Genomic DNA, 27,197 nt, shown 5'->3' on the forward strand with positions numbered 1-27,197 from the left:
AAATCAGAAGTGAAAGAAGAGACTTTACGAGATGCCACAGAAATCAAAAGGATCATAATAAACTGTGAACAATTTTATACAAACCAGCTGGACAGCCTGGAAGAAATGGATACATTCCTAGAATGTAAAGAAACTCACAAGCTTCCTAGAGTCAAACATGAAGAAATGGAAAATCTGAAAGGACCAGTAACAAATAAGGAGACTGAATCAGTTATCAAAAACGTCCCAAAAAAGAAAACCCCAGGGCAGGACCAGGTTGCTTCGCTAATGGATGCTACAAACATTTAAAGAAGAATTAACGCCAGTCCTTATACAATTCTGAAAATGTGAAGAGGAAGGAACACTTTCTAACTCATCTTACAAGGTCAGCATTGTCCTGACACCAAAGCCAGAGAATGACGCTATGAGAAAAGAACCAAGAGGCAAAAATTCTCAACAAAATACTAGCAAACTGCATTCAACACCATGTTGAAAGGATCATCCTTCATGAGCAGTTGGGATTTATCCCTGGGATGCAAACATGGTTCAGCACACACGAATCAGTAAACGTGATTCACCATATGAATGGAATGAAGGACAAGAGCCATTCGATCATCTCATTTGATACAGAAAAAGCATTTGACAAAACTCAGCATCCTTTCATGATAAAAACACTCAACAAACTGGGTATTGAAGGCATGCTACACAATAAAGGCCATGTGTGACAGACCCACAGCTAACACCACACTCAGTGTAAATACCACGTATGACAGACCCACAGCTAACGCCACACTCAGTGTAAAGGCCACGTATGACAGACCCATAGCTAATACCACACTCAGTGTAAAGGCCACGTATGACCCGCAGCTAACACCACACTCAGTGTAAAGACCACATATGACAGACCCACAGCTAACACCACACTCAGTGGTAAGAAGTAGAAAGCTTTTTCTCTAAGGTCAGGCAAAGCAAGGATGCTCTACTCAACATGGTCCTGGAAGGTCTAGCCAGAGTCATTAAGCAAGGCAAAGCAGTAAAAGGCATTCACATCAGAAAGGAAGAAGTAAAATTTTCTCTGCAGATGACATGAACTTATGTATAGAAAACCCTAAAGACTCCACCAAAAAAAAAAAAAAAAAAAAAAAAAAAAGCTGTTAGAACTAATAAACACATTGAATAAAGTTGCAGGATAAAAAATTGACATATGAAAATGAGTTGTGTCTCTATATACTAACAATGAATTATCCCAAAAAGAAATCAAGAGAGCTGGGCACAGTGGCTCACACCTATAATCTCAGCAGTTTGGGAGGCCAAGGCAGGTGGATCACCTGAGGTCAGGGGTTCGAAACCAGCCTGGCCAACATGGCAAAACCCAGTCTCTATTAAAAATACAGAACTAGCTGGGCATGGTGGCACATGCCTATAATCCCAGCTACTTGGGAGGCTGAGGCAGCAGAATTGCTTGGACCTGAGAGGCGGAGGTTGCAGTGAGCCAAAATGGTGCCATTGCACTCCAGCCTAGGCAACAAGAATGAGAATCTGTCTCAAAAAAACAACAACAAAAAAAAAAAAAAAGCAAGAAAACAATCCCATTTATAATAACATCAAAAAGAGTAAATTTAACCAAGGAAGTAAAAGACCTGTACACTGAATGTAACATGATGAAAGAAATTGACACAAATACATGGAAAGATATCTCATGTTCATGGTTTGCAAGAATTAATAGTGTTAAAATTTTTGTACTATCCAAAGTGATCTACAGATTCAGTGTAACCCCTATCAAAATTTCAATGACATTTTATGCAAAATAGAAAAAAAAATCCTAGGATTCATATTTAACCACAAAAGAGCTCAAATAGTCAAAGCAATATTAAGAAAGAACAAAACTGAAGGCATCACACTTCCTAATTTCTTTTTATATTACAAAGCTATAGTAATCAAAACAGCATGGTACTAACCCCACATAGATCCATGGAACAGAACAGAGAGCCCAGAAATAAACCCACTTTTATACAGTCAAATAATCTTTGACAAGGTGCTATGGTTTGAATGTCCCCTCCAAAACTCATATTAAAACTTCATCCCCAGTGTGACAGGATTGAGAGGTAGAGCCTTTCAGAGGTGATGGGATCTGTGAGGATTCAGCCCTCATGAATGGATTAATCCATTCATAAATAAATAAGTTAATGGATTAAGGGGCAATCACACAAGGGGAGCTGGTGGCTTTATGAGACGAGGAAGAGAGACCTGGGCTAGCACGCTCAGCCCCCTCTGCACATGATGCCCCACGCCACGGCGGAACTTTTCCAAGAGTCCCCCCCAGCGAGAAGGCTCTCATCAGTTGCATCCCTTGGGCCTTGGACTTCCCAGCCTCCATAACCATGATAAATACATGCCTTTTCTTTATAAATTACCCAGTTTCAGGTCTTCTGTTATAAGCAACATAAAATGGACTTAGACACAAGGGCACCAATACACGGTGGGGAAAAAGCAGTTTCCTCAGTGATGGGAAAACTGGATATCCCCATGCAAAAGAATGAAATTGCACCCTTATCTCACACCATGCAAAAAAAAAAAAAAAAATCAGCTTAAAGTGGATTAAAGATCTAAACATAAAACCTGAAACTGTAACACTGCTAGGAGAAAACATAGAAGAAAAGCTTCTTGACATTGGTCTCGGCAATGATTTTTTTATGACAGCAAAAACACAGGCAACAAAAACAACGTAAATGAGACTACATTAAATTGAAAAGTCTCTGCACAGCAGAAGAAACAACAAAATGAAAAGGCAGTCTATAAAATGGGAGAAAAATAAGCAATTTAAAAATGGAAAAGGGACCTGAGTAGACATTTTTCCAAAGAAGAGCTACATATGGCCAATGGGTTTATGAAAGGTGCTCAACACACCACCACTAGTCATCAGGAAACTGCAAATCAAAACCACGGTGAGCTACCCCCGTACACCTGTTAGGATGGCGACCATCAAAAAGCAGGCAGATAACTAGTGGTGGGGACAATGTGGCAAAAAGGGAATCCTGGTGCACTGTTGGTGGGAATGTATGAAACGGGTACAGCTGTTACGGAAAACAGTATGGGGACTCCCAAAAAAATTAAAGATGGAACCACCATAGGATCCAGCAATCCTACTTCTGGGTGTTTATGCAAAGGAAGTGGAATCTGGATCTTGAAAAGATCCCTGCAAGCCCATGTCCACTGCAGCACTGTTCACAATAGCCAAGATACGGAATCACCCCAAGTGTCCCTCGACAGACCCACGGATCGGATCGAGAAAGCGTGGTGCGGATACACAGCTGAGTGCTGCTCCGTCTTGAAAAACAAGCAGATCTTGTCATTTGCAGTAACCTCAATAAACCTGGGGACATTATGCTAAGTGAAATAAGCCAGGCGCAGAAAGACAAATACTGTGTGATCTCGCTTATGTGTGGAATCTGAAAAAGCCAAACTCGTGAAAACAGAGAGCAGAGCACTGAGTGCTGGGGGAGGGGAATGAGGAACGGGGAGAGGACGATCAGGGGCTGCAAAGTTTCAGGTATAAGGCGAGTAAGTTCTGGAGCTTTGAGGTATGGCATGAGGACCAGAGTTAACAATACTGCATCGCACACTCAAAATTTCCTAGAATAAATCTTGTGTTCTCGCTACAATAAAAGGGGGTCACTATGTGAGGTGATGGATGTGTTCATTAGCTTGATGGTGGCGATCACTTCACAATTATCCATAGATCAAAACATCACATCGTACACAGTAAATAGATACAAATTTTTTGAGATGGGCGTCTCGCTCTGTCACCGAGGCTGGAGTGCAGTGACACAGTCATAGCTCACTGTAGCCTCAAACTCCTGGGCTCAAGCACTCCTCCCATCTCAGCCTCCCAAGTAGCTGGCACTATAGGCATATGTCACCATGCCTGGATGACTTTTTAGTTTTTGTAGAGATGGGGTCTCACTATGTTGCCCAGACTGGTCTGAAACTCCTGGCCTCAAGGGATCTTCCTGCCTCAGCCTCCCAAAATACTGAGATTCCAGGAATGAACCACGGTACCTGGCCAATAGATACAATTTTTATTTGTCAATTATCCCTCAATAAAGCTGTGGGAAAAGGTTAAAAATACATACATTTAAATTTAAAACTTCCATGAAGGTTTTTGGTTTTAGGTTTTAATCTTTTCAATCTTCTCACCATCTGGAATTTTTTTGGTGTAAGATCTCTATGAGTTACGGTACAAGCTCCAGGAACTAAGTCAAATTGTCTTATCCCTTAAAAAAAGGAATATTTATTTCGCTCAAGACACACTGAAAGTCCAACAGGCACCGCTTGATCCAAGAGCACAAACGACGTCCTGGAGTGCTCTGTTCCACCGGTGCTGGCTCCATTCTTAGGCAGGTCTTCCCTAAAAGGTAGGAAAACGGCACGGATGGCCACAGATGCATTTCCCGCTCAGTGAGCCCAGGCAAAGCTGGTGTCTAACAAAGGCCTGGGGCCGGCCCTCATCAGACAAATGTGATTGGTGCAAATCTTTGGCTGACCTGTCCAATGAGGGTCCACCCAGGCCTGTTGGGATGTGTTGATTGGCCAGGTCTGGGCCACATGCCAGCTGGATGGAGGGTGCACGGCTCCCCAGGGGAAGGAGGCTGTGGTCCAGGCCATCAGCTGTCCAGCACCATGCCTGGGTGGCCAGTCTTCTCCCCGATGATCTGGATGCTGTCTCCATCACAGACGGAGCTTCTGTCTGATCTGGCACAGTCAATGCCGAATTCCCCTCATTAAGGTCACTATCAGTGACACTCAGGTACATCCCAGTGGCTGGCAAGGCTGAGGCTCCCTTGTCTCAGCGACCTGCCACGCTGCCTTTCAAGAGCCTTCCTGGCCATTCTGAGACTATTTCCCACTTGAATTGTAGAGTCCGTGTGTCTATGCACATAGCTCTCGTGTTTTATGGGGACTGGATGTACAGAGGTGATCTCAATGGGTCCTTCTGTCTGTCCAGGAAGGGGCCTGTCCTTGCGCCTGCTCAGTCCTTCCCTCACCCCGGCAGCATCGCAGCCTTTCCTCCGAGCCCCGCGCTGCTCACGGACGTGCTCCCTTTGCTTGTCGTGGAGGTGGGGGCAGCTCCTTACCCAGAGCGGGAGAGATTACAGGAAAGGACACCATGAGCCAAAGCCCTGCTTCCAGCTGTGCGTCTGGGAAGAGAAGGCTGGCCCCGGGAGTCAGGGTGCATTCTCCTCACCCCCCAATCCTACTGAGCTTCAGTCTCCAGGGTGGGCAGGTGGGGGAGGCGGGGGAGGGCCACACTCCCTCTGCAAGGCGGGGCTGCCCTGCCTCTGTCCCCACACACGGCCCTGTGGCAGCCTCTGCTCCCTCCCTCTGGAAACTGCAGGATCCTTCCACAGGGGCAGCCAGGGGGTCGGGACCAGACCACCGGCCCCGGGGCAGCTACCACCGGCCCCCAGAGGTAGCTATTTTTGCCGCCCGTGTCGGTGAGGTTGGTATTTTAAATGTTTTGACATTTAAAATCTGTGTTGGATACATTGGTGCTGTTTAAACTATCCCCGGATTGCAGTGACTCACAGGGAATTGGTTTGTCTCCTGAGGCTGGGCCTGGCCATCCCCCGTCCCCGCTCCCAGCAGCCCGAGTGGGAAGAGGGAGTTTTTACCTGCCCCCAGTCCCACCAGCACCTTGTTGTCCTGCAGAAGGTGGACTTCAGCCAGAGCAGCAGAAATGAGGGACGTGGGGCAGCCTCAGATCCAGACACCCATGCAGGGGAGGGCAGAAGAGACCCGTCGTCCAGCCAGGGTCAGCAGCAGTGGCAGTGGCTGTCAGGAGCCCACACAGGTGGCAGGAGCGAGGGACGCGGGGCTGGCAGGTGCAGGACGCTGCCTCCCGGGGGTTTGAGTGCCCCCTCTCTGTGCATGTCTTCTGATCTGTTAGCAGAACTCTGCTGAAATGGAACAGGAGGGTGAACTCAGACTGCCTCCTCCCTGAAGGCCTCTGAGTGCTTCTGAGCGGAGCCGGGAGCTTCAGTGGGAGCAGGAAGGACCTTCAGAGGTGCCTCAGCCAGTGCCCAGAGGGGGCCAGGGAGAAAACCCACCGACATTCCCACGACCCGGCACCTCTCAGTGGCTGCCCTGTCCCATGGCCACCGCCGCCTTCACTAGCAGGACACGGTGAGGATTGTCTTCACTGGGACCGTCCTGACTTGGACTGTTGAGGCCACACGGCTCTGCCCTCCCTGGTGGGAGGAGGTCGGGAGGGAGGTGGCCCCTGCAGCCCAGCCCAGGGAATCCCACGGCAGATACTCCCGAACTTTCTACCGAAATCACAGCCACGGGCCGCAGAGCCAGTACACGCCACTTCTCCAAGATACCCAAAAGCTTCTTGGAATCAGAAATTCAGCATGAGGATCCCAGGCAGCTTGGCAGAGAGGGGGCAGCCTCCGTCTCTGGCACAAGATCAAACCCGCAAGTGCGGAAGCCAAAGGCACCAAGATCTGGCTTGCAGAGAAGAGCATCTTACAAAGAATCCAAGGCCAAGGAAGGTTTTAAAACCATTGATGGCTGTTATTCCACTGCCCCGGGGAGGGGTGCCGGTTTCTCCACTGGAAGCTGGGCCGTGGCCGTCCTGGCGGGTTCTCCTGCTGCACGTCCAAAACGCATCCCCTTCCTGTTCTGAGCAGCAGCTCTGGTTGAGGAGGAGGCTGGGCCTCTGGGCAGCAGCTCTGGTTGAGGAGGAGGCTGGGCCTCTGGGCAGCAGCTCTGGTTGAGGAGGAGGCTGAGCCACTGCCCCATCTGGGGAAGCCACGGCCACGCTGCCGGTGCCTGCAGAGTCACTTCTCATCCAGGAGTCGCAGAAGGAGCGGGACTCAGCTCGGGCCAGGCTCAGATCCAGGCGCAGCCCCTCCTGCGCTGGAGTCTTTGGGCAGGACCTCTAGCCTGTCCAGGACTCGGATCAGGTGCCGAGTAGCTGTGATGACCCAGCCTTGTAGGTTGATGTGGAAGCTAGAGTTGGGGAGTGGGAGCTCCAGGTGCTAATAACAGGGGCCCTGTACCTTTCAATGCCCTGAGAGGTAGCTGGGCGAGAGGAAGGGGCTTCTATTAGTGTGAGCTGTCAGGACCTAAGAGAACCGTCTGCACACAGCTGCAAGGCCAGAGCTTGGCTGTCCCACAAGACGGGCCTCGGAGGGGGCAGCCACGTGCTTGCGGGCCTCAGCCATAAATACAACGTGTCCAGACCTGGGAACCAAGAGCCCAGGGCCTTTGCCACAGCTGGGACACCCCAGTGTTTGTGTTCCTTGCTGTGTACAAGTGGGGCCCATGAAGGGGCCCATGAAGGTGGGGGAGTCTGCGAACTTCTTCCCAGTCCGAGGCAGGGTTGGGGGCAGGCTGAGGCCAGCTTGGAACAGCGGCTGGGGTGGCTGTGTCTTCTGGGCAGCTGGGATAGGGCCGGACCTCCTGAACTTGTGTTGATTGAGGGCCTCGCACCTAGCAGGCCTGACACCCCAGCCAGCACGGCAGGCATCCCAGGCGGGGGTGCATGGGTCCCGCTGCTGGCTCTGACAGCCTCCCCCTTCCTCTCTGCAGGTCAACACCTTTATGTCCTTCATATTCCCCATGGTGGTCATATCGGTCCTGAACACCATCATCGCCAACAAGCTGACTGTCATGGTACGCCAGGCGGCCGAGCAGGGCCAGGTGTGCACGGTTAGGGGCGAGCACAGCACATTCAGCATGGCCATCGAGCCCGGAAGGGTCCAGGCCCTGCGGCACGGCGTGCGCGTTCTACGTACGTAACCTCTGGGCCCTCCAGGGGTGGGAGGCAGGCCAGGGCCAGCAAAGGCAGCGAGCACTGAACCACCCCAAGCCTGGGCAAGGTTTAAAGACATAGGGATGGAGCTATCAGGCCAAGACCCAAGGGTGCCAGCTCCCCCCTGCACTCCATCCCTCCATCTATCCATCCATCCTTCCTTCCCTCTATCCATCCATCCTTCCTTCTCTCCATCCATCCATCCTTCCTTCCCTCCATCCATCTACCCCTCCCTCCTCCCTTCATCTCTCCCTCCATCCAACCATCCCTCTCTCCCTCTCTCCATTCACTCCTCTACCTCTCCCTCCCTCCCTTCCTCCCTCCCTCCAGCCATCCATCCCTCTCAGCCTCCCTCCTTTCATCCCTCCCTCCCTCATTCCATCCCTTCCTCCCTCATTCCATCCCTCCCTCCCTCATTCCATCCCTCCCTCCCTCCCTTGTTCACATTCTCCAAGCAGGACTTGGAGAGTGTGATGGGAATAGGAGAGAATGAAGCCCTTCCATGCCTGAGACCCAGGTCTTCAGTTTGGTTTGCCTGAAGCATTTGGCTTGAGCTCCTCCCTGGTGCTGGCCCATTTTCAGGGCTTGTTCGAAGATGTGGCCAGTCACAGGAGAGGCCCACAGCCAAGTATATGACCCTAAGGGAGCCTGGCTCTGGGCTCAGCCTTCCCTGCTCATGGGAACCAGCCAGAGCTTTGGACACAGAGCTCTCAGGGCTGGTGAAGCCCAAGGTGTGGCCCACACAGCAGGGCAATGCCCATTCTGTCAAAACCCTGAGGACCAGCCCCAGCTCAGGACTGCTGGCTTGCCGACCTCCGAGGTGTGTCCTGGGCCTGGCGTGTGCCTGTTGTTTTAATAGCAGCCATCCTAATAGATTTGAGGTGGCATCTCATTGTGGTTTAGATTTGCATTTCTCCAGTGATTTATGATTAATGATTAATAACATCTTTCATGTGCTTGTTGACCATTTGTATCTTCTTTAGAGAAATATCTGAGTCCTTTGCCCATTTTTGAATTGGATTGTTTGTTTTCATGTTGAGTTTTAAGAGTTATACTCTTGAGGTTAACTCATTATCAGATGTGATTTGCAAATATTTTCTCCCTTTCTATGCGCCGACTTCCACTCTCCCGATGGCATCCTTTGATACACAGAAATTTAGTGTTTATGTTGTTCAATTTATCTACTTTTTTCTTTTGTGACCTGTGCTTTTGGTGTCATACCCAAGAAATCATTGCCAAACTCAATGTTGTGAAGTCATTATGTTTTCTCCCAGGAGTTTTGTGGTTTTAGTTCTTATGTTCAGGTCTTTAATCCACTTCAAGTCCATTGTTGTATATGGTGTGAGGGGAGGATCCACCTTCATATAAGTGGATGTCCCGTTTTCCTAACACCCTTTGTTGAATAGACTGTCCTTCCCCCACTGAATGGTCTTGTTGAAGATCACTTGACCATAAAGGTGAGGGTTCGTTTCTGGGATTTCTAGTGTATTCCCTTGGTCTTTTTGTCTATCCTTAAGCCAGCACAACCCTGTAACTTTGTAGTAAGTTTTGAAATCAAGAAGTGTAAGACCTCCAACTTTATTTTCTTACAAGATTGTTTTGGCTGCCCAGGATCCTTTGAGATTCCATATGAATTGTAGGATAGATTTTTCTATTTCTGCAAAAAGCATTCTTGAAATTTGATAGGGATTGAATCTGTAGAGGGCTTTGGGTGGTACTGATACCGTAACAATATCAAGCCTTCCAATCCATGAACATGGGATGTCTCCTTGCACCTCCCTCAGGCCATGTGTCTCTTTATCTGAGGCCGTTATCTCTCTGTCTCTCAGGCCATGTTTCTGTCTCTGAGCCAGTGTCTACCTCCCTGAGCCCATGTCTCTCCCTTTCTGAGCCTGTGTCCTGTCTCTGAGCCTGTGTCTCCCTCCCCAAGCCCACGTCCCTCCCTCTCTGAGCCCATGTCCTATCTCTGAGCCCACGTCTCTGTGCCTCAGGTGCAGTGGTCATCGCCTTTGTGGTCTGCTGGCTGCCCTACCACGTGCGGCGCCTCATGTTCTGCTACATTTCGGACGAGCAGTGGACTCCGTGAGTACTGGGAGGTTGGGTGCTGGACAAGTCAGTGCTCCCAAAACAGAGGGTGGGTGTGGCAGGCACTGCTGAGAGGACCCGCTCAGGACAGGGGTGTGGTGTGTCCCCCGGTGACTCCCTGGGCAGGGCTGTGCTGTGACTGGGGCCGGGAGAAGGCCATGGAGGGATAGGTTCAGGGCAGGGACTGTGCAGGCCAGTCTGGTGCAGAGAAGGAAAGTCGGTCCTAAGAGAGATGGCCCAGGCAGTTTCCCGAAGGCATAAAGAGAGACATCCCTGGCTCAGTTGGGAACATGGTGGGGGTGTCACCTCCTCATATGGGAGCTGTCAGAGCCCCAAGGCCACCCAGGTTGGACCCACAGGGCTCAGGCTGGAATTATACTCAGGGCTGTGACTTATCGCAGCAAGAGCTGCAATACTGACAAACTTTGCTTATACAGCAAAGTCAGCAAAGGGAAAAGACACATGGAGTGGGGTCAGGGGGAGACCAGATGCAGTTTCCAGGGCTCCCTCCCAGAGGAGCCTCACGGGACGATGTGGGGGCTGATCACAGGGGCACCCACTGCCTGGCAAACCCCTACTGTTTGCACCAACAGTTCAGGTGCAGGGAGCCCCTCTCATCCAAAAATGGCAGAGCCTTCCCAAATCCAAAGCCCCAGGCACCAGCCAGAGGCCAGCCTTGCCGGCTGGCCGTCCTGAGATGGCAGCTTGGGACCTACTTGTGAGTTGTTTTCTGTGCAGTGGGGCTGCCAGATTCCAGAATAACAGGTTCCTTCCAGTGACAACCACTGGGGAGGGCGCACCTAGGACCAATGAGGGGGAGAAGGCACAGGCAACAGTGCGGCCACCGCAAAAGCTTCTGAAACTCAGGGCTGCCTGGTGGTAATTGAGCTGCCTGGTGAGGGAGGAGGGCACGGTGTGTGGCTGCTGGGGAGGCGTGGAGGGGGTTCCTGCCCTGGCTGTTTGGTTAGGCCAGGACCAGCTGAGCCCTGGACCCTTGGATGCACAGAGCTGCGAAGGGCAATGCAGGTGGCTGCAGGGAGAGGTAGGGATGGACAAGCAGAGTCCACGCCCCGCCTAAAGAAGCCCAGGCTGGGCAGGTGCACAACCAGAACTTGCAGCTGCTCAGGAGAAGCCAGACCCTGGAGTTTGTTGTGAAATGTCCCCATGCGCAACCATTCTCAAGTGGTGTTTTAATTAGCGTCTGAGCCACCACATCCCTCGGCCACTGTGGCCCCGGCTGTCACCCCCGCCTTGGGGCCCTCAAGAGCTCTGTCTGGGGTCTGAGTGCCTCGTCTCCCCGCAGGTTCCTCTACGACTTCTACCACTACTTCTACATGGTGACCAACGCACTCTTTTACGTCAGCTCCACCATCAACCCCATCCTGTACAACCTCGTCTCCGCCAACTTCCGCCACATCTTCCTGGCCACACTGGCCTGCCTCTGCCCTGTGTGGCGGCGTAGGAGGAAGAGGCCAGCCTTCTCGAGGAAGGCCAACAGCGTGTCCAGCAACCACACCCTGTCCAGCAATGCCACCCGCGAGACGCTGTACTAGGCTCTGCGCCCCAGGCCGTGTCCAGGAGGAGCCTGGCCATGGGTCCTTGCCCCCGACAAACAGAGCAGCCCCCACCCAGGAGCCTTGATGGGGGTCGGGCAGAGGCCAGCCTGTGCTGGAGTCTGAGGCCTGGGACCCCCAATCCACCCCCCAACCCCTGTTTCTCATCCGCGTCTCCCGGGCCTGTCCCCAACTCCTCCCCACCCCTCCCCCATCTCCTCTTTGAAAGCCAGAACAAGAGAGTGCTCCTCTCCCAGATAGGAAAAGGGCCTCTCACAAGGAGAAATTAGTGTGCAGCCAAAGGCCATTTTCTTTGTTCCCGGACTAATGGATGGTTCCAGAGAAGGAAATGAAAGGTGCTGTGTGGGGCTGGGCCTCTGATGTCTGGGCTGCTGTTCCCATGTCCACATCTCTGAGGCCTGCACCCCCTCTGTCTAGCTCGGGGAGTCCAGCCCCAGTCCCACAGGCTCCGTGCCTTTGGGCCTTGCCTGCAGACCCGGCCAGGCAGACCCATGCCCCCCTCCTCAGGCAGTTCCAAGAAAGCTCCCTGACTCTCCCCTTCAGGCCTGGCAAGCTGGGGGCCACTGCTGGGGCCAGGTGTCCCTCCCACCACCCTTGCCGCAGGCAGCCGTAGCCCCCAGAAGGGACCATGAACCCAAAAAGGACAAAAATGGGTTGACCTGGAATCGCCCAGACCTCGGCCTCCCCTCCTCCCTCCCATCTTCACCCAGGCCAAGGCCCAGGGGCTCTGCTGGGACACCAAGTGGGAGGGGGCTCAGGCCTCAGCCTCACGATCTTTAGCTGTGGCCTCTCAGGCTCGGCAGAAGGGACACCGGATCAGGGGCCTGGTCTCCCGCACCTGCCCACGTGGCCATGGCCAGGATGGGGTGCGCATTCCGTGTGCTCTGCTTGTGGCTGTGCAGGATGACGTCTGGCAGCCAGGCCCCGAGCTGGCTTCAGGGTGGGGCCTTGAAAAGGGGAACGTGGGACAGGGCCGATGGTGCCTGGTCCCTGAGTAAGACGCCAGGTCCCAGGAACTCAGGCTTCAGGTGAGAAGGAGCCGTGCGTCCAGGCATCGCTGGCCGGCAGCTCTGGGCTGAGGCACAGACTCATTTGTCACCCTCTGGCGGCGGCAGCCCTAGCCCCAGCCTCCAAGCAGTTGAAAAAGCTGGCGCCTCCTTGGTCTCTAGGATCCAGGCTCCACAGAGGACAGGACTGGCCAGGCCCCTGGCTTAAGAAGGTTGCCTGAGCCCAAGAGAAGACATTCCCAGCAGAAGCTGGCCGGGACCAGCCAGGAGCTGGGAGCCACAGGAAGCAAAAGTCAGCCTTTTCTTCAAAGAATTTCCATGTCTCGGAGCAGCCTTTGCCCAGGGGAAGTGGGCTCTGGGCAGGCTGCCTGCACCGGCCATGTGGACCTGGGACCCGGACACCTGATCTTGGGCTGTGTTCAGCCACTTTGCCTTCTCCAGACTCAGTTTCCCTGTCTGTGAAATGAGAGTTGAATGCTATAGTATCTGCAGTCACTTGGATCTGGCTGTTGAGTTGATGGGTTCCTTGAGCCCCACAAAATCCCTCTCCAGCCACAGGACCCTTCGGCTCACCAAGAACAGGGCCCAGGGGAGTCAGGCCCATTCGCTGCACTTCCTATCATACCTTGCCTCCCACAAACCTTGTCAGCCAGGCAGCCCTCCCAGCGACCGAGGGCCACCAACCCCAGGGAAACAGGGCGAGCACAGAGGGACCTTCCTCCCCCACAGAGCTCCCATGACATGGTCTGCTCTGGGCAGAGGAGATTTGCTGCCAGCCAGGGGGGTCCAGAGGCCAGTGCAGCCCCTACCCCTGCTCAGGAGTGTTAGGAGTGGGCTCAGAGTTTAGCAAATGCTAAGGCCCCTCAGGCTGGGCTCTGAACGCGGACCTGGACTCGGAGCCAGACAGGGGAGCCTCAGACCCTTCTCTGGGGCTCCTGGACCTTGGGCCATAATTTCTGAGCCTCGGTTTTCTCATCTAAAAAACAGGTGTGGTCGTTCCACCCTCTCACCTGGAAGGGACTGTCCTGGAGGACACACCCTGGAACAGACAGAATGGTGTCTCTCAGGATGGTGCTCTGAGAAAGGGCAACGTGGATGCCACACTGCCCCAGACCCTCGGTAGACGCAGGATCTCCAGGGCGGAGTCTGTGACTGTGACTGTGACTGAAGTCGGTTTTTCCTATTGATGTTTTTATGCTCCTCTCTGTGCACTTGCTGTAGGTAGGGACACATGTCCATGCACCACAGACACACCCACGACACCTGATCTTATATCATTAGCTTGCGGCCAGGTCACGAGGTGTGCCCAGAAGCTGGCCCTGCCTGCCACGAGTGCGTCGGTCATGGAGTCTGGAGCCCCTGAGCCGCCCCCGGTGATGACGCAGCCCCGTAGCTCAAACGCCCACCCCCACTCCCACCGTCTGCAGTTGATGAAAACAAACCCCTGTATCTCTTAATAAAGGTGTCCGAAGGGCCCTGGATGTGGACTTGAGTGTTGAGGGCCTGCACGTGCCCACCCACTCATTCATTCGCTCATTCATTCATTCAGACACACACCGACGCAGCAGCCAGCCTGCACTGGGCCTCTTACCAAACACCACAGGGCTTTGGCCCCAGAGGCTGGCGGGCGGGGGCGCCAGGATCCCTCTGCTCACAGCCCACCCACCCTCCCTAATTCTTCAAGGAGCAGCAGACCTCCTGCAGGGCCTAGTGACCACTGAGGGGCCTGTGTGGGCAAGTCCTCACCGTCTCCTGAGCTTCAGTCTCCTGATCTGTGCGCGGGACACAGAGGAGGCTCAGTGAAGCGGGGAGCCCGGGGTCCCATGACCGCTCAGCTCAGATCTCCATGGCCCCCTCTAGCCAACCCAGGGGTCCTGTGGTTGGTGGGGTCATGGCCTTGTCAAGGCCTTAGCAGTGGACAGACAGGCCTGGGTGCAGTACCGAGCCCCTGCCTGGGCCCAACCCCGTGCAGGCCACTGAGGAGACAGAAGATGCAGCTGGACCCTCACCCCAGGACTTCTGCTCTAAAAATGAGGGTTCCCAGGCACCTCCCAGACCCACCGTTTCCGATTCTCCCCCGCCAAGGCCCTGGTCATTCTACATCCCTGGATGGGCGGCTCTGGCTCTCTGCTGTGCTCCCTTTTAGGGCACCAACAGCTTTTCTCCTGCTTGCCTGAGCCTGAGCCACAAGAGGCTGGTGACAGCAGAGTCTGCAGGGAGGGGCCCTGGAGTCCTTCTCACAAGCCCCCCGGACCTCAGGATTAGGCGTGCTGGGCTCACCCTGTGGAGCTCAGCAGAAGCAGCATTTGCTTGGGCTTGAACAGTCCAGGAAGGCTGCCTGGAGGAGGAGGAAGGTGGGCCGGTGGGAGGCAGAGCCTGAGCAAGGGAGAGGGCAGGAGTGAGGGGTCTCCCCAGGGACATGAGGGGCTCAGAGTGGCTGGAGAGGAGAAGGACAGGTGCTAGGGGAGCAGCAGGGGAGGGAGAAGGTGGGTCGGGAGCTTGAGGGATTTGAGCGCCCATGGAGGGGCTGAGTAGGGCCCTGGCGGGAGGCAGAGGGGAGGAGCCTTGGGGCCCCCATGGTCAGGAGACTGCCAGGGTTCCTGGCTCCTGGTGGCAGGGAGCACCCCTTTCTGAGGGGGTCCTCTTGGCCATCTTCAGCAGCCCTGGCCCTGCCTGCCCCTCCCTGCGGCACTTAGAGATTCTCTAAGTGTTGTTTTCCTGTGCCTGGGGGCTCAGGACTCCTTCCTTTGGGGGCAGTCGGCTGGCAGCAGGGCTGGGAGGGGTCTGGGTGAGGGTGGGGAGATAAACTATAACCCTGATCATCTCATGGGGTCTTGGCACATGCTGCCAGGCCCCTCCCTCCCAGCACCCAGCACACACCTTCACCTGCCCTCCCAAGGGGCGCTGCCCCAGATCCCCACCAGGCTCAGCCTGTCCCTGTCTGTGCTAAAGTGTTAGTGGCCACAGCATCTCCTGGTAACAAAGATCCCCCCACCTTCACCCAAAGGACAGCAAAAACACAGAATAACCCCACCCAGCCTAGGGGCAAGGTCCCCCACCTTCCTCTCCACGCAGCACCTGCCCAGCTTGGTCCCCCACCTTCCTCTCCACGCAGCACCGGCCCGGCTCGGAGGTGGGGGTGGCTGGAGAGAGGACTCCTGGGCCCCTGAATCAGAAGAGGCTGCAGGGTCTCTGGGAAGACCCTGTCATCCAACAGCTGCTCTCTCCAGGAAGCCTTAAATCCCCAACAGAGGAAAGCCCAGAGCCAGGAGGAGGCCAGATGGGGGCAAAGACAGCCTGCCGCCTTGGGGTCCCCCTTCCCCTCGGCTGTGTGTGGTCACAAGGTGGGCACAGGGAGAGGGCACTCACCATGTGGAGCCCTTGGGGGGCCTGCGTTGTGCACCCAGAGGCTGTGGCGAGCGTTGGGTGAAGAGGGGATGCCAGCTCTTCCCTCTTCCCCAGGCAGCACAGCACAGCCGTGAGGGCACAGGTGCCGACGCACAGGGTCGCGGGCTGAACTCCAGCTCTGCCACTGTGAGCTGGGACGTGGGATAAGGTGGAAGTTAGCACTCAGGGCCCTGCCCGCAGGACCAAGGTTGGCCCCACCAGGGGAGCTGGGAGGGAGGCAGAGGCTGCCTTCCTTGGCTTCGGGCCTTGGCGGCCAGGCCAGTGTCCCTCCTGGCCCAGAGTGGCACCTGGACCCTCGACTGCTGCCCTCCACAGGCTCCCTGCCTGAACCTGTCCACATCCCCAAGCCTTCAGAGGAGGACGGTGGCCCGATTCGTCCCCAGGGTTTGACACTCCGCAATGTTTAAGGTTAAGGAACTGGTGTCATTCATGAGCCTCGTGCCTGGCTGCCTGGCTCCTTCTCTGCCCTGGTCTAGTCTGAGCCCCCTCCACCAACCGCAGAGCCTGGTGCCACCCCTCCTGTCACTCTGGAGGTGGCCCAGGGTATAGCACTGCCTGCAACCAGGTCCCTGCTGTCCTCTCCACTCTAGAGCCTCTCTCCCCTCCAAGCCTCTCCCTGGTCTGAATCTCCCTCGCCTCTGAGCCTCCCTCCGAGCCCCTCCTCCCTCTCCTCTCTTCTCCCTGCCCCTCCCTCTCGCAGCTTCCTCCCTGGAGCTGGGGGCTGTCTCTCTCACTGCATCTCTGGAGGAGGAGGAAGAGGATTGAGAGATAGGACTTTAAAGGCAGATTCTGCCAGGCATTGCCCAGGAGCCCCGGCTGAACCCAGCTATGTGCAGGGAGCCTCCGGCCGCCCTGGGGCTGAGTATCCTTAGGTCACTGTTCCCAGTTGACTGGCTGAGGAAGCCAAGGCTCTGGTAATCTGCCAGGAGCCCACAGCCTCCCTGAGCTTGAAGACCATGGTCTCATTAACGAAGGAAGGAAGGAAGGAAGGAAGGAAGGAAGGAAGGAAGGAAGGAAGGAAGGAAGGAAGGAAGGAAGGAAGGAAGGAAGGAAGGAAGGAAGGAAGGAAAAACTCACCCACCATCTGCTTGTGAGCTAATGAGGATGTCCCTACCATCCCCACAGAAGGACACCCTCATAGGAGGACCCCCCGCCCACAGGAGGACACCCCCACAGGAGGACCCCCCCCGAGAGCTGACAGCCCCACAGAAGTGCCTTCAGTGCTGGGCGTGTCCCTGCCTCATCCCCCTTCCCACCTCCCTGCCTCTGCCTCCATCTCACGCACAGGGTTCCTCAAGCCCCCCCCGCCCAGCCCCAAGCCTCTAGGGCAGAGGCAGGGCCTTGTTGACAGCCAAAACGCTGTCCTCTGGGGGACAAAGAGGAAAGCCCCTTTCCCAACCACAGGCCTGCAGTGCTCCCGCTGTCCCTGAGCCTTGTGTCTCCTGGGCAGGCAGATGGGTGGACTCACGTCAGAACCACCAGGAAGCCTGTTCCAGACCAGCTTCCCAGGCCCCAGCTGAGCCCCAGGCAATCAGAAGCTGGGGTGGCCTGGAAATCTGCATGTTAACAACTTCTCCAGGAGAGTCAGATGTGCCCTGGGGTGGGAGAGCCACCTCCCTATACCTACCCATCCATCCATTCATTCATTCATTCATCCGCTCTGTGCTCCTTGGGACCTGGCTGACTCGTCACCCCCCTGGCTGGCACAGAACGGAGGATGTAGGGCTCTGCTGCCCCAGCCCCTGCAGGGAATTCTCACAACCCCTGTTCACTGCAAGGCATAGGAGATCACTGCACCCCAGCCCGAGGAACACTGACATTGATGAGAACATCACAGGAATGGAAATACAATCGTGGAATTCCACCATCATGGAGCAGGAGATCTGGGGACACTGGCCGGGCAGCCACCCCAGGCACCCTCGATCACCAGTCCCATGAAGCCAGAGCCCAGGTCAAGCCCTCCCCACCCAGCAGGTCTGCTGAGCTCCACGCTGTTTCAGCACAGAGACAGAAGCCCATCAGCTATAAGACCCACCCAGGAGGACAGTGCTGGCCCGTCACCATCGCGAGGCAACAGGGGAGCTCTTGGGAGAGAATTCTATACACTCTAAATACCTCTGAAGGAAGAAAAACCAGCCACAGCCACTGAGACCTGAGCTTTCTGTACAGAAAAGGTTCCTACCGCCTCCTCCCTCTCTCCCAGCTCCCTCACTCCCTGCAATTATGACTGGAATTCTAGTTTTATCAGAGCACCATGGAAACCATGGCCAGGCTGAATTTATGAAAGGAATGACGCCAAGCAGAGAGAGAACCGGGTAGGGGAAGGCTGGGAGCCAAGGCAGGGCAGCGAGAGCAAGGCAGACAAGGAGGGGCTGGCACCCGCACGGTGCCTGCAGCACGTGGTGAGCAGGCCCTCCCCAGCACACATGCACGTACACACATGCACCCCACGCACATGCACACAGCATGCACACACACACCCATGCACACACACACCCATGCACACACACACCCATGCACACACACCATGCACATGTGCCAGTGCATGCATACACACAGGCACACTCGTATATACACACAGGTACACTTGTGCACATACATGCACCCATGGGCACACACACCATGCACAGGTGCCAGCACATGCATACACACAGGCACACTCGTGTGTACACACGGCACACTTGTACACATACATGCACCCACATGCACACATTTACACTCAACACGCACACACGCGCAAGTGCATATACACATGCTTGCACGCACACACAGGTATGGCATGTGAACATGAGTGCACACACACAAGTGCTCACACTCGGGCACACTCAGCCTGCATAGGGCCTCCCATCTCACTAGGAACGGCTCGTTCCTTGGGTCTGTGAGACCTGCCACTTCTCATCCTGCCAGGCCAACTAACCAGGTGACTAGCAGAGCCACTGGGGACACCCCCAGCCAGGGCCAGACCCCAGCCAATTACCCAGGGCCTGCAGCAAGGCCCTCTCAGCTCAACCCCCACCACCTGACCTGGTTCAAGACCCATGGCCACTGAGGGCCAGTCTGCAGTTAGGCAAAGGGGCAGGCGTAGGGGCCCTGAGGGTTAGCAGCTGTGTCTAGAGCTCGCTGGACAAAGGTCAGGCCAGGCACACTTCAGAAAGCACCTGCCTCCCACCCACTCTTGTCGGTCCCCACCCCAGGCACCACGCGGCACTGAGGTCTCATCTCGGGCCCCCATGCCAGGCTCTAGGCCAGCCCTGTCAGGATGGGGCAGAACCCTGGGGGTGGGGGGTCCTGTGGCTGGGCCACTACGCTGCAAGTACAGCAGTGAGAATGATAGCCAGGACAGGACACTGGTAGCAATAGGGGGCTCTGCCCAGGGCTCTCTGCCTGGGTCGGGGCGGGCCGGGTGTCAGGCAGTCGCATCCCTCATTTGTTATCCCCACAGGCAGGAGCTGGATAAATACTCAGCCTCCTTCCCGCTCCAGGGGAGTCACTGGAGGGTGCTCAGCAGGGGTACTAAGTCATCGGCCCTTCCCGGCGTGCCCCTTCCCTACTCCCTGTCTTCCTGAGTCACCTCCCAAAGAAATGAATGGCTTCCACGTCAACCCTGGCCTCACATTCTGCTTCCAGGGAGAGTCAGCCAAAAACATCAGGAGACAGCCATGGTGTGGGGACTGTGAGGACCGGGACCCAGACACCAGCACTCCAGCCTGGACACCTGCTCACCGGCATGTGCACAGGTGAATATGGAGGGGGGCAGGGGAACTAGGAAAGGAAAAGGAGGTCCCCTGGAGGGAAAGGTGTGGAAGCCGAGGCCTGGAGGGGGCAGATGAGAGGAATGTTCTGGGCAAAGGGGCAAGTTCCTGGCCCTGTTGTTACCATGGCCCAGGGCTCCCCTCACCCAGCTGACAGCATAGCCCCACAGAGGCCTCAGGTGAGGGCCTCATCTGCATCCCCACACAGCCCCCAGGGAGGGCCTCATCCCCACACAGCCCCCAGGGAGGGCCTCATCCCCACACAGCCCCCAGGGAGGGCCTCATCCCCACACAGCCCCCAGGGAGGGCCTCATCCCCACACAGCCCCCAGGTGAGGGCCTCATCCCCACACAGCCCCCAGGTGAGGGCCTCATCCCCACACAGCCCCCAGGGAGGGCCCCGCCTCACAGAGCCTCATGCCTGCAGACAGGGCTGGGTGAGGTGGACATCTCCTGCACCTACACATCCTCACAACAGGAGGATGCATGTTGCACAGATGGGGAAACTGAGGCTGGGAAAGGGAACATGACCTGCCCATGATCCCACAGATGTGACTGCCAGAGCTGGAACTAAAACCAGCGTCCTTCCCCAAATCCAGATGTGACTCAAAGTCATCAGTGCACGAAGATCACACGAGGACAGAGGCTCCTGGGGCCTGCACAAACCACAGTTCCGGGCGCCCCAGCTCCAGCAGGCCCACACACTCCACCACGGCCTGTCCCCACATCTGCCCTGGGACAGAGGCTCTCACCCCATGCAGCCGCGCAGAGAAAGAGCACCCCTGATTCTCACCGGCAGAGGTGCCAGCAGGGCCCCGCCTCCCAGGGACAGCGAGTCACACCTGCCTACCCACAGCAGCCGCAGGAGCTTTGCTCTCTAAGAATCGTGTTGTTGGAAGACCAGAGCCTTTGGGGGCTTAGTTATGCTCTTAGGGTCCTAAAGCCACGTGAGGGTAACTAAGGCCACCACGGTCACCCACTCAGACGGGGAAGGGAGGGCAAGAATGACATTGACGTTGGCAAACAAGGAAAAACAAGGAAGCGGGTATCTGCCCTCTAGGAGGTCTCCGCCCTCTCAGGGGTCCCTGCTCTCAGGGGTCTCTGGCCTCTCACAGGTCTCTGCTCTCTTGGAGGTCACTGGCCTCAGAGGTCTCTGACCTCTCAAGAGTCTCTGCCCTCCTGGGGTCTCTGCCCTCTCGGGGGTCTCTGCTCTGGGCGTGCTCTCTTCCGTCTCAGTGCTGTGTCCCTGCCCTGCCTTTCTCCTCTCTGGTAGTCCTGGGCTCCCAGGACCTAAGCTGGCCTTGGATGAACCCAGTACGGTTCCTCTCCTGCCTGTCTCGGGGCACCTGGACACCGCCAGCATCCCATTACTGGACTCTGGTCAAGGAGCTTGGTGTGGATAACAGATTGTTTTGGAAACTTCCCACCCTTAGAGGGACTGAGGGGAATGCCCAGCCCAGCCACAGCTGTCCAGGGCTTTGTTTCTCTGACGTGCCTTATGAGGAGACAGAGTGGCCACCGAGGGGACGGAGCCTGCCATGTACCGTGTGCAGCGGTGGACCACCAGGCAAGAGCACCACAGGGAGTGTCCAGAGATCCAGCCTGGGAAGAGCTGCTCGCCACTTCCAGCAAGGAGCACGCAGGCGCGTCCGTTCTTTCTGACCCACACTTTCTAGGGACAGCAGGCCGAGCACCTGGTGTGTGCCGTCCCAGCACGTGCTCTGCAGCCTCTGTCCCATGTGCGGCTGGCCCAGACCCTCGCTGCTCGGTGTGCGGCTCCTTTGGGCCGTCACTTTCCCTACTTTGCAGACCTGGAATGCCGTCCCTGCCCCAGCTCCACTGCCCATGGGTGGCCATCCAGGAGTCACGGTGGAGTACACACTGCACTGTGACACCCAGGGACTCCCAATGCGATGTCCCCGGGGGTCACTGCCCCAGCCCTCAGCGGCCTGCCTCTCTGGGCATTGCACTGGCAGAAGAAAATGTCCTCACCAGGTTGGGCGTGGTGGCTCACGTCTGTAATTCCAGCACTTTGGGAGGCCGAGGCAGGTGGATCACAAGGTCAGGAGATCGAGACCATCGTGGCTAGCATGATGAAATCCTGTTTCTACAAAAAATACAAAAAAAAAAAAAAAAAAATTAGCTGGGCGTGGTGGCGGGTGTCTGTAGTCCCAGCTACTCGGGAGGCTGAGTCAGGAGAATGGTGTGAACCCAGGGGGTGGAGCTTGCAGTGAGCCGAGATCGCACCACTGCACTCCAGCCAGGGCGACTGAGCAAGACTCTGTGTCAAAAAAAAAAAAAAAGAAAGAAAAAGAAAATGTCGTCACCCAAGGTCACGGCCACCAAGGTCACAGGCTGCCAAGGTCATGGCCGCCCACACCGGGCAGCTGACCTCCAGGGTCATCCTCGGGAAATGCCCACCTGGTCCCACCTGACCGCCCTGACTGTCTGCCCCATCACCCGCATCACTGCACTCCAGCCTGGGAGACAGAGCAAGACTCCGTCTCAAAAAAAAAAAAAAAAAGAAAAGAAAAGAAAAAAAGAACTCTATGTTCTCTATTTCAAATGCAGGGAGCATCTCTCGGTTTAAACCGTAAGTGCCCTTCCCAACTCGGCAGACCCGCCCCAGTGAAGAGCATCTTCATGACTTGGGAACAGGACACTCACCTTGTCACTAGGCAGGGCTGTACTCACTGGCTCGGGTGGGCGCCCAGGCAGGAGACAAAGCACTTCCCCACGGCACGTGGACGGCTTCCGTGTGCCACATGACCAGTCAGTGTGAGAAAAACGCAACCCCCAGTGACTGCTGTAGAGGACAGTTCAGCCAGAACTCAAACTGCCACCGTCATCTGTGGAGACCTTGATTTCACAGGGCCTGGTGGTGCTGAAATACTCAGAACATCTTGAACGAATGAATGTCCACTTCCTTCACCAACTCTGTGCTGGGGAGGGGGCAGGGCCCTTGCCGGATCAGGAGCCCCTCCCCTGGGGCCCAGCCTTGAACCCCTTAAGCGATCAGGAGATACAGACGACACCCTGAATGATGACACCGAGCTGTTTCCAATCTCTTGCTTGTCCCAGCGAGCACAGCGAGCACATCTTTCCTAGTGCTCCGGGCAAACCCCTGCGGCATCAGCTCCTACCGCGAAATTGGTGTTTCTGGGTCACAGTGTTTGTGCCTTTGTGATTTTGTTGTTATTGCCAAATACCCTCTGCAGAATTGTGCCACGGCACCTCCCCGCCAGCCTGAGTGTTTGCAATGAAACGCTTTAGCTCGCCTGACATTTCTGCCAGCATATTCCACAGCATGCTCTCTCTGCCACATTAATCAACAGGAGCGCAGAGGAAAACTTGAACTTCAGGCTGAGCCATTTCCTGCAATCTGAAAAATGGACGTGGCCTTCGGACACAGGGTGGTCCCTAGCCAGGGACTGGATGGAACTGGTTCAATTCCCCGCTCCTGGGCTTCCTGGTATGCAACGTGAGCCATGCTCATCCCAGGGTGGCCGGGAAAAAACACCGGTCCGCTCTGAGCATTTGTTTCTGTGATGGCTGTTCTCGTCCAAATGAGATGTACCAGCTCTAAAATACTAAATCGTGGGGCGAAGCTTCGAGGGGCAGCACCTGGGGAGGGGCGGCGGTGGGCTCCAGGTTGCCCGAGGCTGTCATGGGTTCCCGGAGACCCCAGTCCAGCCCAGCCTTATGCCTGCAGGGGGTTACCAGCTGCGAATGAAGGAGCTCCAAGTACCTTGTCTCGGCCTTTGCTTGATAATGAAGTACCTCTGCCAGGTGCAGCCGCACTGCACACCTACAGCTCCATACCCTCTACCCACCAGCCCCTCCACTCTGTGGCCTCTTCCACAGGGAACCCCGAGGGGGCAGTGGAGTGGGCCCGGGGCTGTTCCAGGCTGCAGGGTGGCACCTGGGTCAGCGTCCCCACCCGCTGCCCTCCCCGGCCTTCCAACTTGCTGTGTGCATATTGACAACATGGACAACCTTTCTCTTTTATTGTAAAAGTGATTCATTCTCTCGTGAAGATTTAAATATGAAAGAGTGGATCATACGGAGTGAAGTCTCCGCTAATCCCACCCAGAGATGATTGTGGCAGACAGACGGGCGAGCGTAGAGCCCAGACATTGCCAGCAGCCTCGGATCCTTACATATCCAGAGCATGGCTCACACGCCACCGCCCTGCTGGCTCTGTCAGCCGCACCGCCCTCGGCAACACCTGGGGCTCTCCCTCCTTCCTTTGCATGCACAACCTCAAAGCCATTTTCTCCAGACTTGGCGTTAAGATGATTTTCCGACATGTCGATGCTTCTGAAGCACGAGGAGGGCCCTGTCTCCGTGGTGTCCAGGCAGAGGCTGACGTCCTTTCATGAGGGAGGTGATTCGGGGCGAAGCTGGGCTGGCAGGAGGCATGGAGGCTGAGTTCCCTTCCTCACTGCTCTCTACCTGGAGAAGAAACCACGAGACCGTGAGGCCACGCTGGGGACAGCTCCAGGGGGTTGCTTGGGCTCTGTGCTCCCTCCACTGGGGCAGGTGGAGGGCCCTGCGTGCTCCTTCCAGGCAGGGACTGAGGGGACCATGGAAGCCACAACAGGGCTCTGTGTGAAGAGAAGACCCCAAGACAAGGTGCCCCAGCACTCCCACCAACTACCAAGGACAGGCAATTTTCAAACCTCCGCCCCAAACTACAACCTGAGGAAAACGAGTGGAGAAAATAAACCCCTTTGACAGAGAGATGGTTTTCACCACCACGACAGGACAATGATGAGGGACGGAAGCTGTGGCTGGGCGTGGGAAGGCTGAGTGTGCAAATGTGGGTGGAGTTCTGAGGCCCCGCCCCCTGCCAGTCTTCCACTTGGTCCTCGTGAGGACCCGCATGAGGGAGGTGTTGCTTCTGGGCTCAGAACCCAAGGGAGAGCAGGCTCGAGTCCCACCCCATGGGCCACAAGCCCACACTGTGACCCCCGAGTGCCCATTCTCCTGGACACCTGCAGAGGGAGGTGCATGAGCCCAGGAGCTCCTGTCTCTGTCTTAAGAGTGGAGCAGCTGGCATGAGGATCAGAGGGTCCCTTCAGTGCAGCCTTCTAGAAGAATGACGGCAACCAGGGCCTCATGGGGGGAGATGCACCTGCTGGGGCTGAGGAGCAAGTGCAGCCAGCCCCTGGGACATGTGCCCCCAACCCCGTCCTACCCTCGCAAGGGAAGGGGAGCCTCCCGTTAAGCATTCAAGTCCCAAGTCGCCGGCCGGCGTCGGCTGCAGCTCTCTGTGTGTGGAGACATCTCATTCCGGCGTCTCCTTTGCTCAGGTCAGCACTCACAGGTTCAGCTGTGTCTCAAGACCCAATTCCTTCCAGTTCCTGAGATGCCCAAGGACAAGGGCACCAGAGAGTGTGAAAAGCTGGAGTAGACGGGACAGAAAGCAGGGTGCAGCATCCCCCAGGGCAGCAGATAGCCCAGCCCCAGGGATCCCACAGCCAGAGTCACCTGTGTGAATGAGCCCCAGGAGCAGGGCAGTGCACGGTCTGCACGACGGTGCGGGGCGGCCCTGGGTCTCTGCCTCAGAGGAGTTCGTTTCCTTTGTCTTTTGTGGTTTCCAGAGCTCCTGCCCTCCTTGGCAGCACAGCATCTCCCAGCCTCTCTCTCCCTTCCGTCGTGCCCTCTCCTCCTCTGACTCTGACCCTCCCAACCTCTCTTACAGGGGCTATGATTACACTGCCCACCCCGACCATCCGGGATAATCTCCCATCTCAAGGTCCTTAACAGCACGTGGGACTGCATTCGCCACCCCAAGGCCCCCAAAAGGCAACCCTGGAGTGGGCCCCCCGAGTTGCCTGGGATTCATGGCCGCCCCCGGCTCGATGGCTCCAGACCGAAATGCACCCAGTTACAGAAACAGATAGTTACTACCTCTTGAACGTGCACGTGTGTGAGGAGAGTGTCACACCCGTCAAATTAAGGTGGACCCGCCATGAGTGGGGGCAACGCTGGCCAACGCCCACCTGGCCCAGCACCCGCAGCTCTTGACCTGGGGCTCCCTCTGTCTCTGGAGCCCACACTGAAGTGTGTGTCTCCATCCACGACTGGCAGGGCTTGGGACATAAACCCCCCTCCGCTTTGCCCAGAGGGGCCCCAGGCCTCCGCTCCCACACTGTCCCAGGGCTCCCTGGGGCTCAGCTCTCTTTGCTCACAGTGGCCCGGGCTGGGATTCATTCTTGGTTTCTGGCTGTGTTCTTTACTTCACTTTCTTGTTCTCCCTTGCCTCAGGGTCTGCACCTGGGGGCCCACTGGGGCAGATTCAGCCTCTCCCACCCTCCTCCATCCCACACACCTGTCCCTGGGCAGCCACGGGGAACAGGAGCACAGAAGCCCTGGAGACAAGAGGGTGTCCTGGGGCCAGAAGGCAGAGGGCAGAAGGGCCATTCGCCCTTGCTTCATGCAGCCCTGGTGCCAGCAGCAGGGCAAGACGAGATCCCAGAGGAGGGGTCTCGGCCGCAGAACTGCAGGGCCAAGGCACCAGCCGCTCAGGGGCCTGGAGAGCTCAGATCACAAACTCCAAGTCAGCTGCCCAGAGAGGAGGGCAGGGCGGAGGGATGCGCTGGGCTATGATGTCACCTCTACAAACCTCGGCTGATCCCAAGGAGGTCCACAGTGGATATGGTCCTTCAGGGATGCCCTTGAAGGTGAGAGCGGGCCAGGACTTTACACTGTTCCCCCTACCCCTTGGAGCAGTGACCAGCTGCAGCCCAGATGAGGTCAATAGGTACAGAAAGGAGGGGGCAGGACAGGAAAGAGGGCCCGGGACAGGACGGAGGGGGCGGGACAGGAAGGAGGGGGTGGCACAGGAAGAGGAGATGGGAACAGGAAGGAGATGGAATGGGAAGGAGGAAATGGGACAGGAAGGAAGAGATGAGGCAGGAAGGAGGAGATGGGAAGGAAAGGAGGGGTTAGGACAGAAAGGAGGGATCAGGGTCCTATTCTAAGCTCCTGGGGGCATGATTACAGGGGGTGACATGATGACTTCCAGTCAGCCCTATATGAGCCACCCCTGTCCATGGAGTCAGCCCTGCCAGGCCAGCAGAGCCCTGGGTTCGCACAGGGAGCCAGGGTGGCGCGGGGCCCGCATTGCTGGCTCCATTGTCCACATCAATCACTTCTCTACGGCCCAAATCACCCTTAGTCGCCCAGTTCCTGCTCCGCGGCAGTCTGGCTCCTGCTGGCGCCCCAGCCATCTGTCTGCATTAGAGAATGACGCTTGCCAGGGCCTCAGGGAGGTGGCACTGATGGGCAACGCTGTACTCCCTGACCAGGTAACAGCAGACACCACCTCAGGCCCCATGGCATGGGCCTCGGCCTATCTGATGGCTTTGTCCCCAGCCTGTCTGATGGTGTGGTCCCCAGCCTGTCTATCTGATGGCTTTGTCCCCAGCCTGTCTGATGGTGTGATCCCCAGCCTGTCTGATGGCTTTGTCCCCAGCGTGTCTGATGGCGTGGTCCCCAGCCTGTCTGATAGCATGGTCCCCGAGCTATTTGATAGTGTGGTCCCCAGTCTATCTATCTGATGGCAT

The 27,197-nt window shown here is 56.2% G+C and overlaps 1 protein-coding gene across 1 annotated transcript in view; it reads left to right on the plus strand.

The window, feature by feature from the left end:
- NTSR1 (neurotensin receptor 1) overlaps window positions 1–13,939 on the plus strand; it is a 55,238-nt gene extending 41,299 nt beyond the window's left edge. Inside the window, exons 2-4 of the mRNA XM_015148634.3 lie at window positions 7,576–7,777; window positions 9,790–9,880; window positions 11,187–13,939. Of these exons, the coding sequence (XP_015004120.1) occupies window positions 7,576–7,777; window positions 9,790–9,880; window positions 11,187–11,436 (543 nt within the window). The 3' untranslated portion in view covers window positions 11,437–13,939. The remainder of the gene's footprint in view (window positions 1–7,575; window positions 7,778–9,789; window positions 9,881–11,186) is intronic.
- The last annotated feature ends 13,258 nt before the right edge of the window (window positions 13,940–27,197 follow it).

The sequence above is a fragment of the Macaca mulatta genome, chromosome 10, assembly GCF_049350105.2.
Source record: "Macaca mulatta isolate MMU2019108-1 chromosome 10, T2T-MMU8v2.0, whole genome shotgun sequence".
Classification (NCBI taxonomy): domain Eukaryota; kingdom Metazoa; phylum Chordata; class Mammalia; order Primates; family Cercopithecidae; genus Macaca; species Macaca mulatta.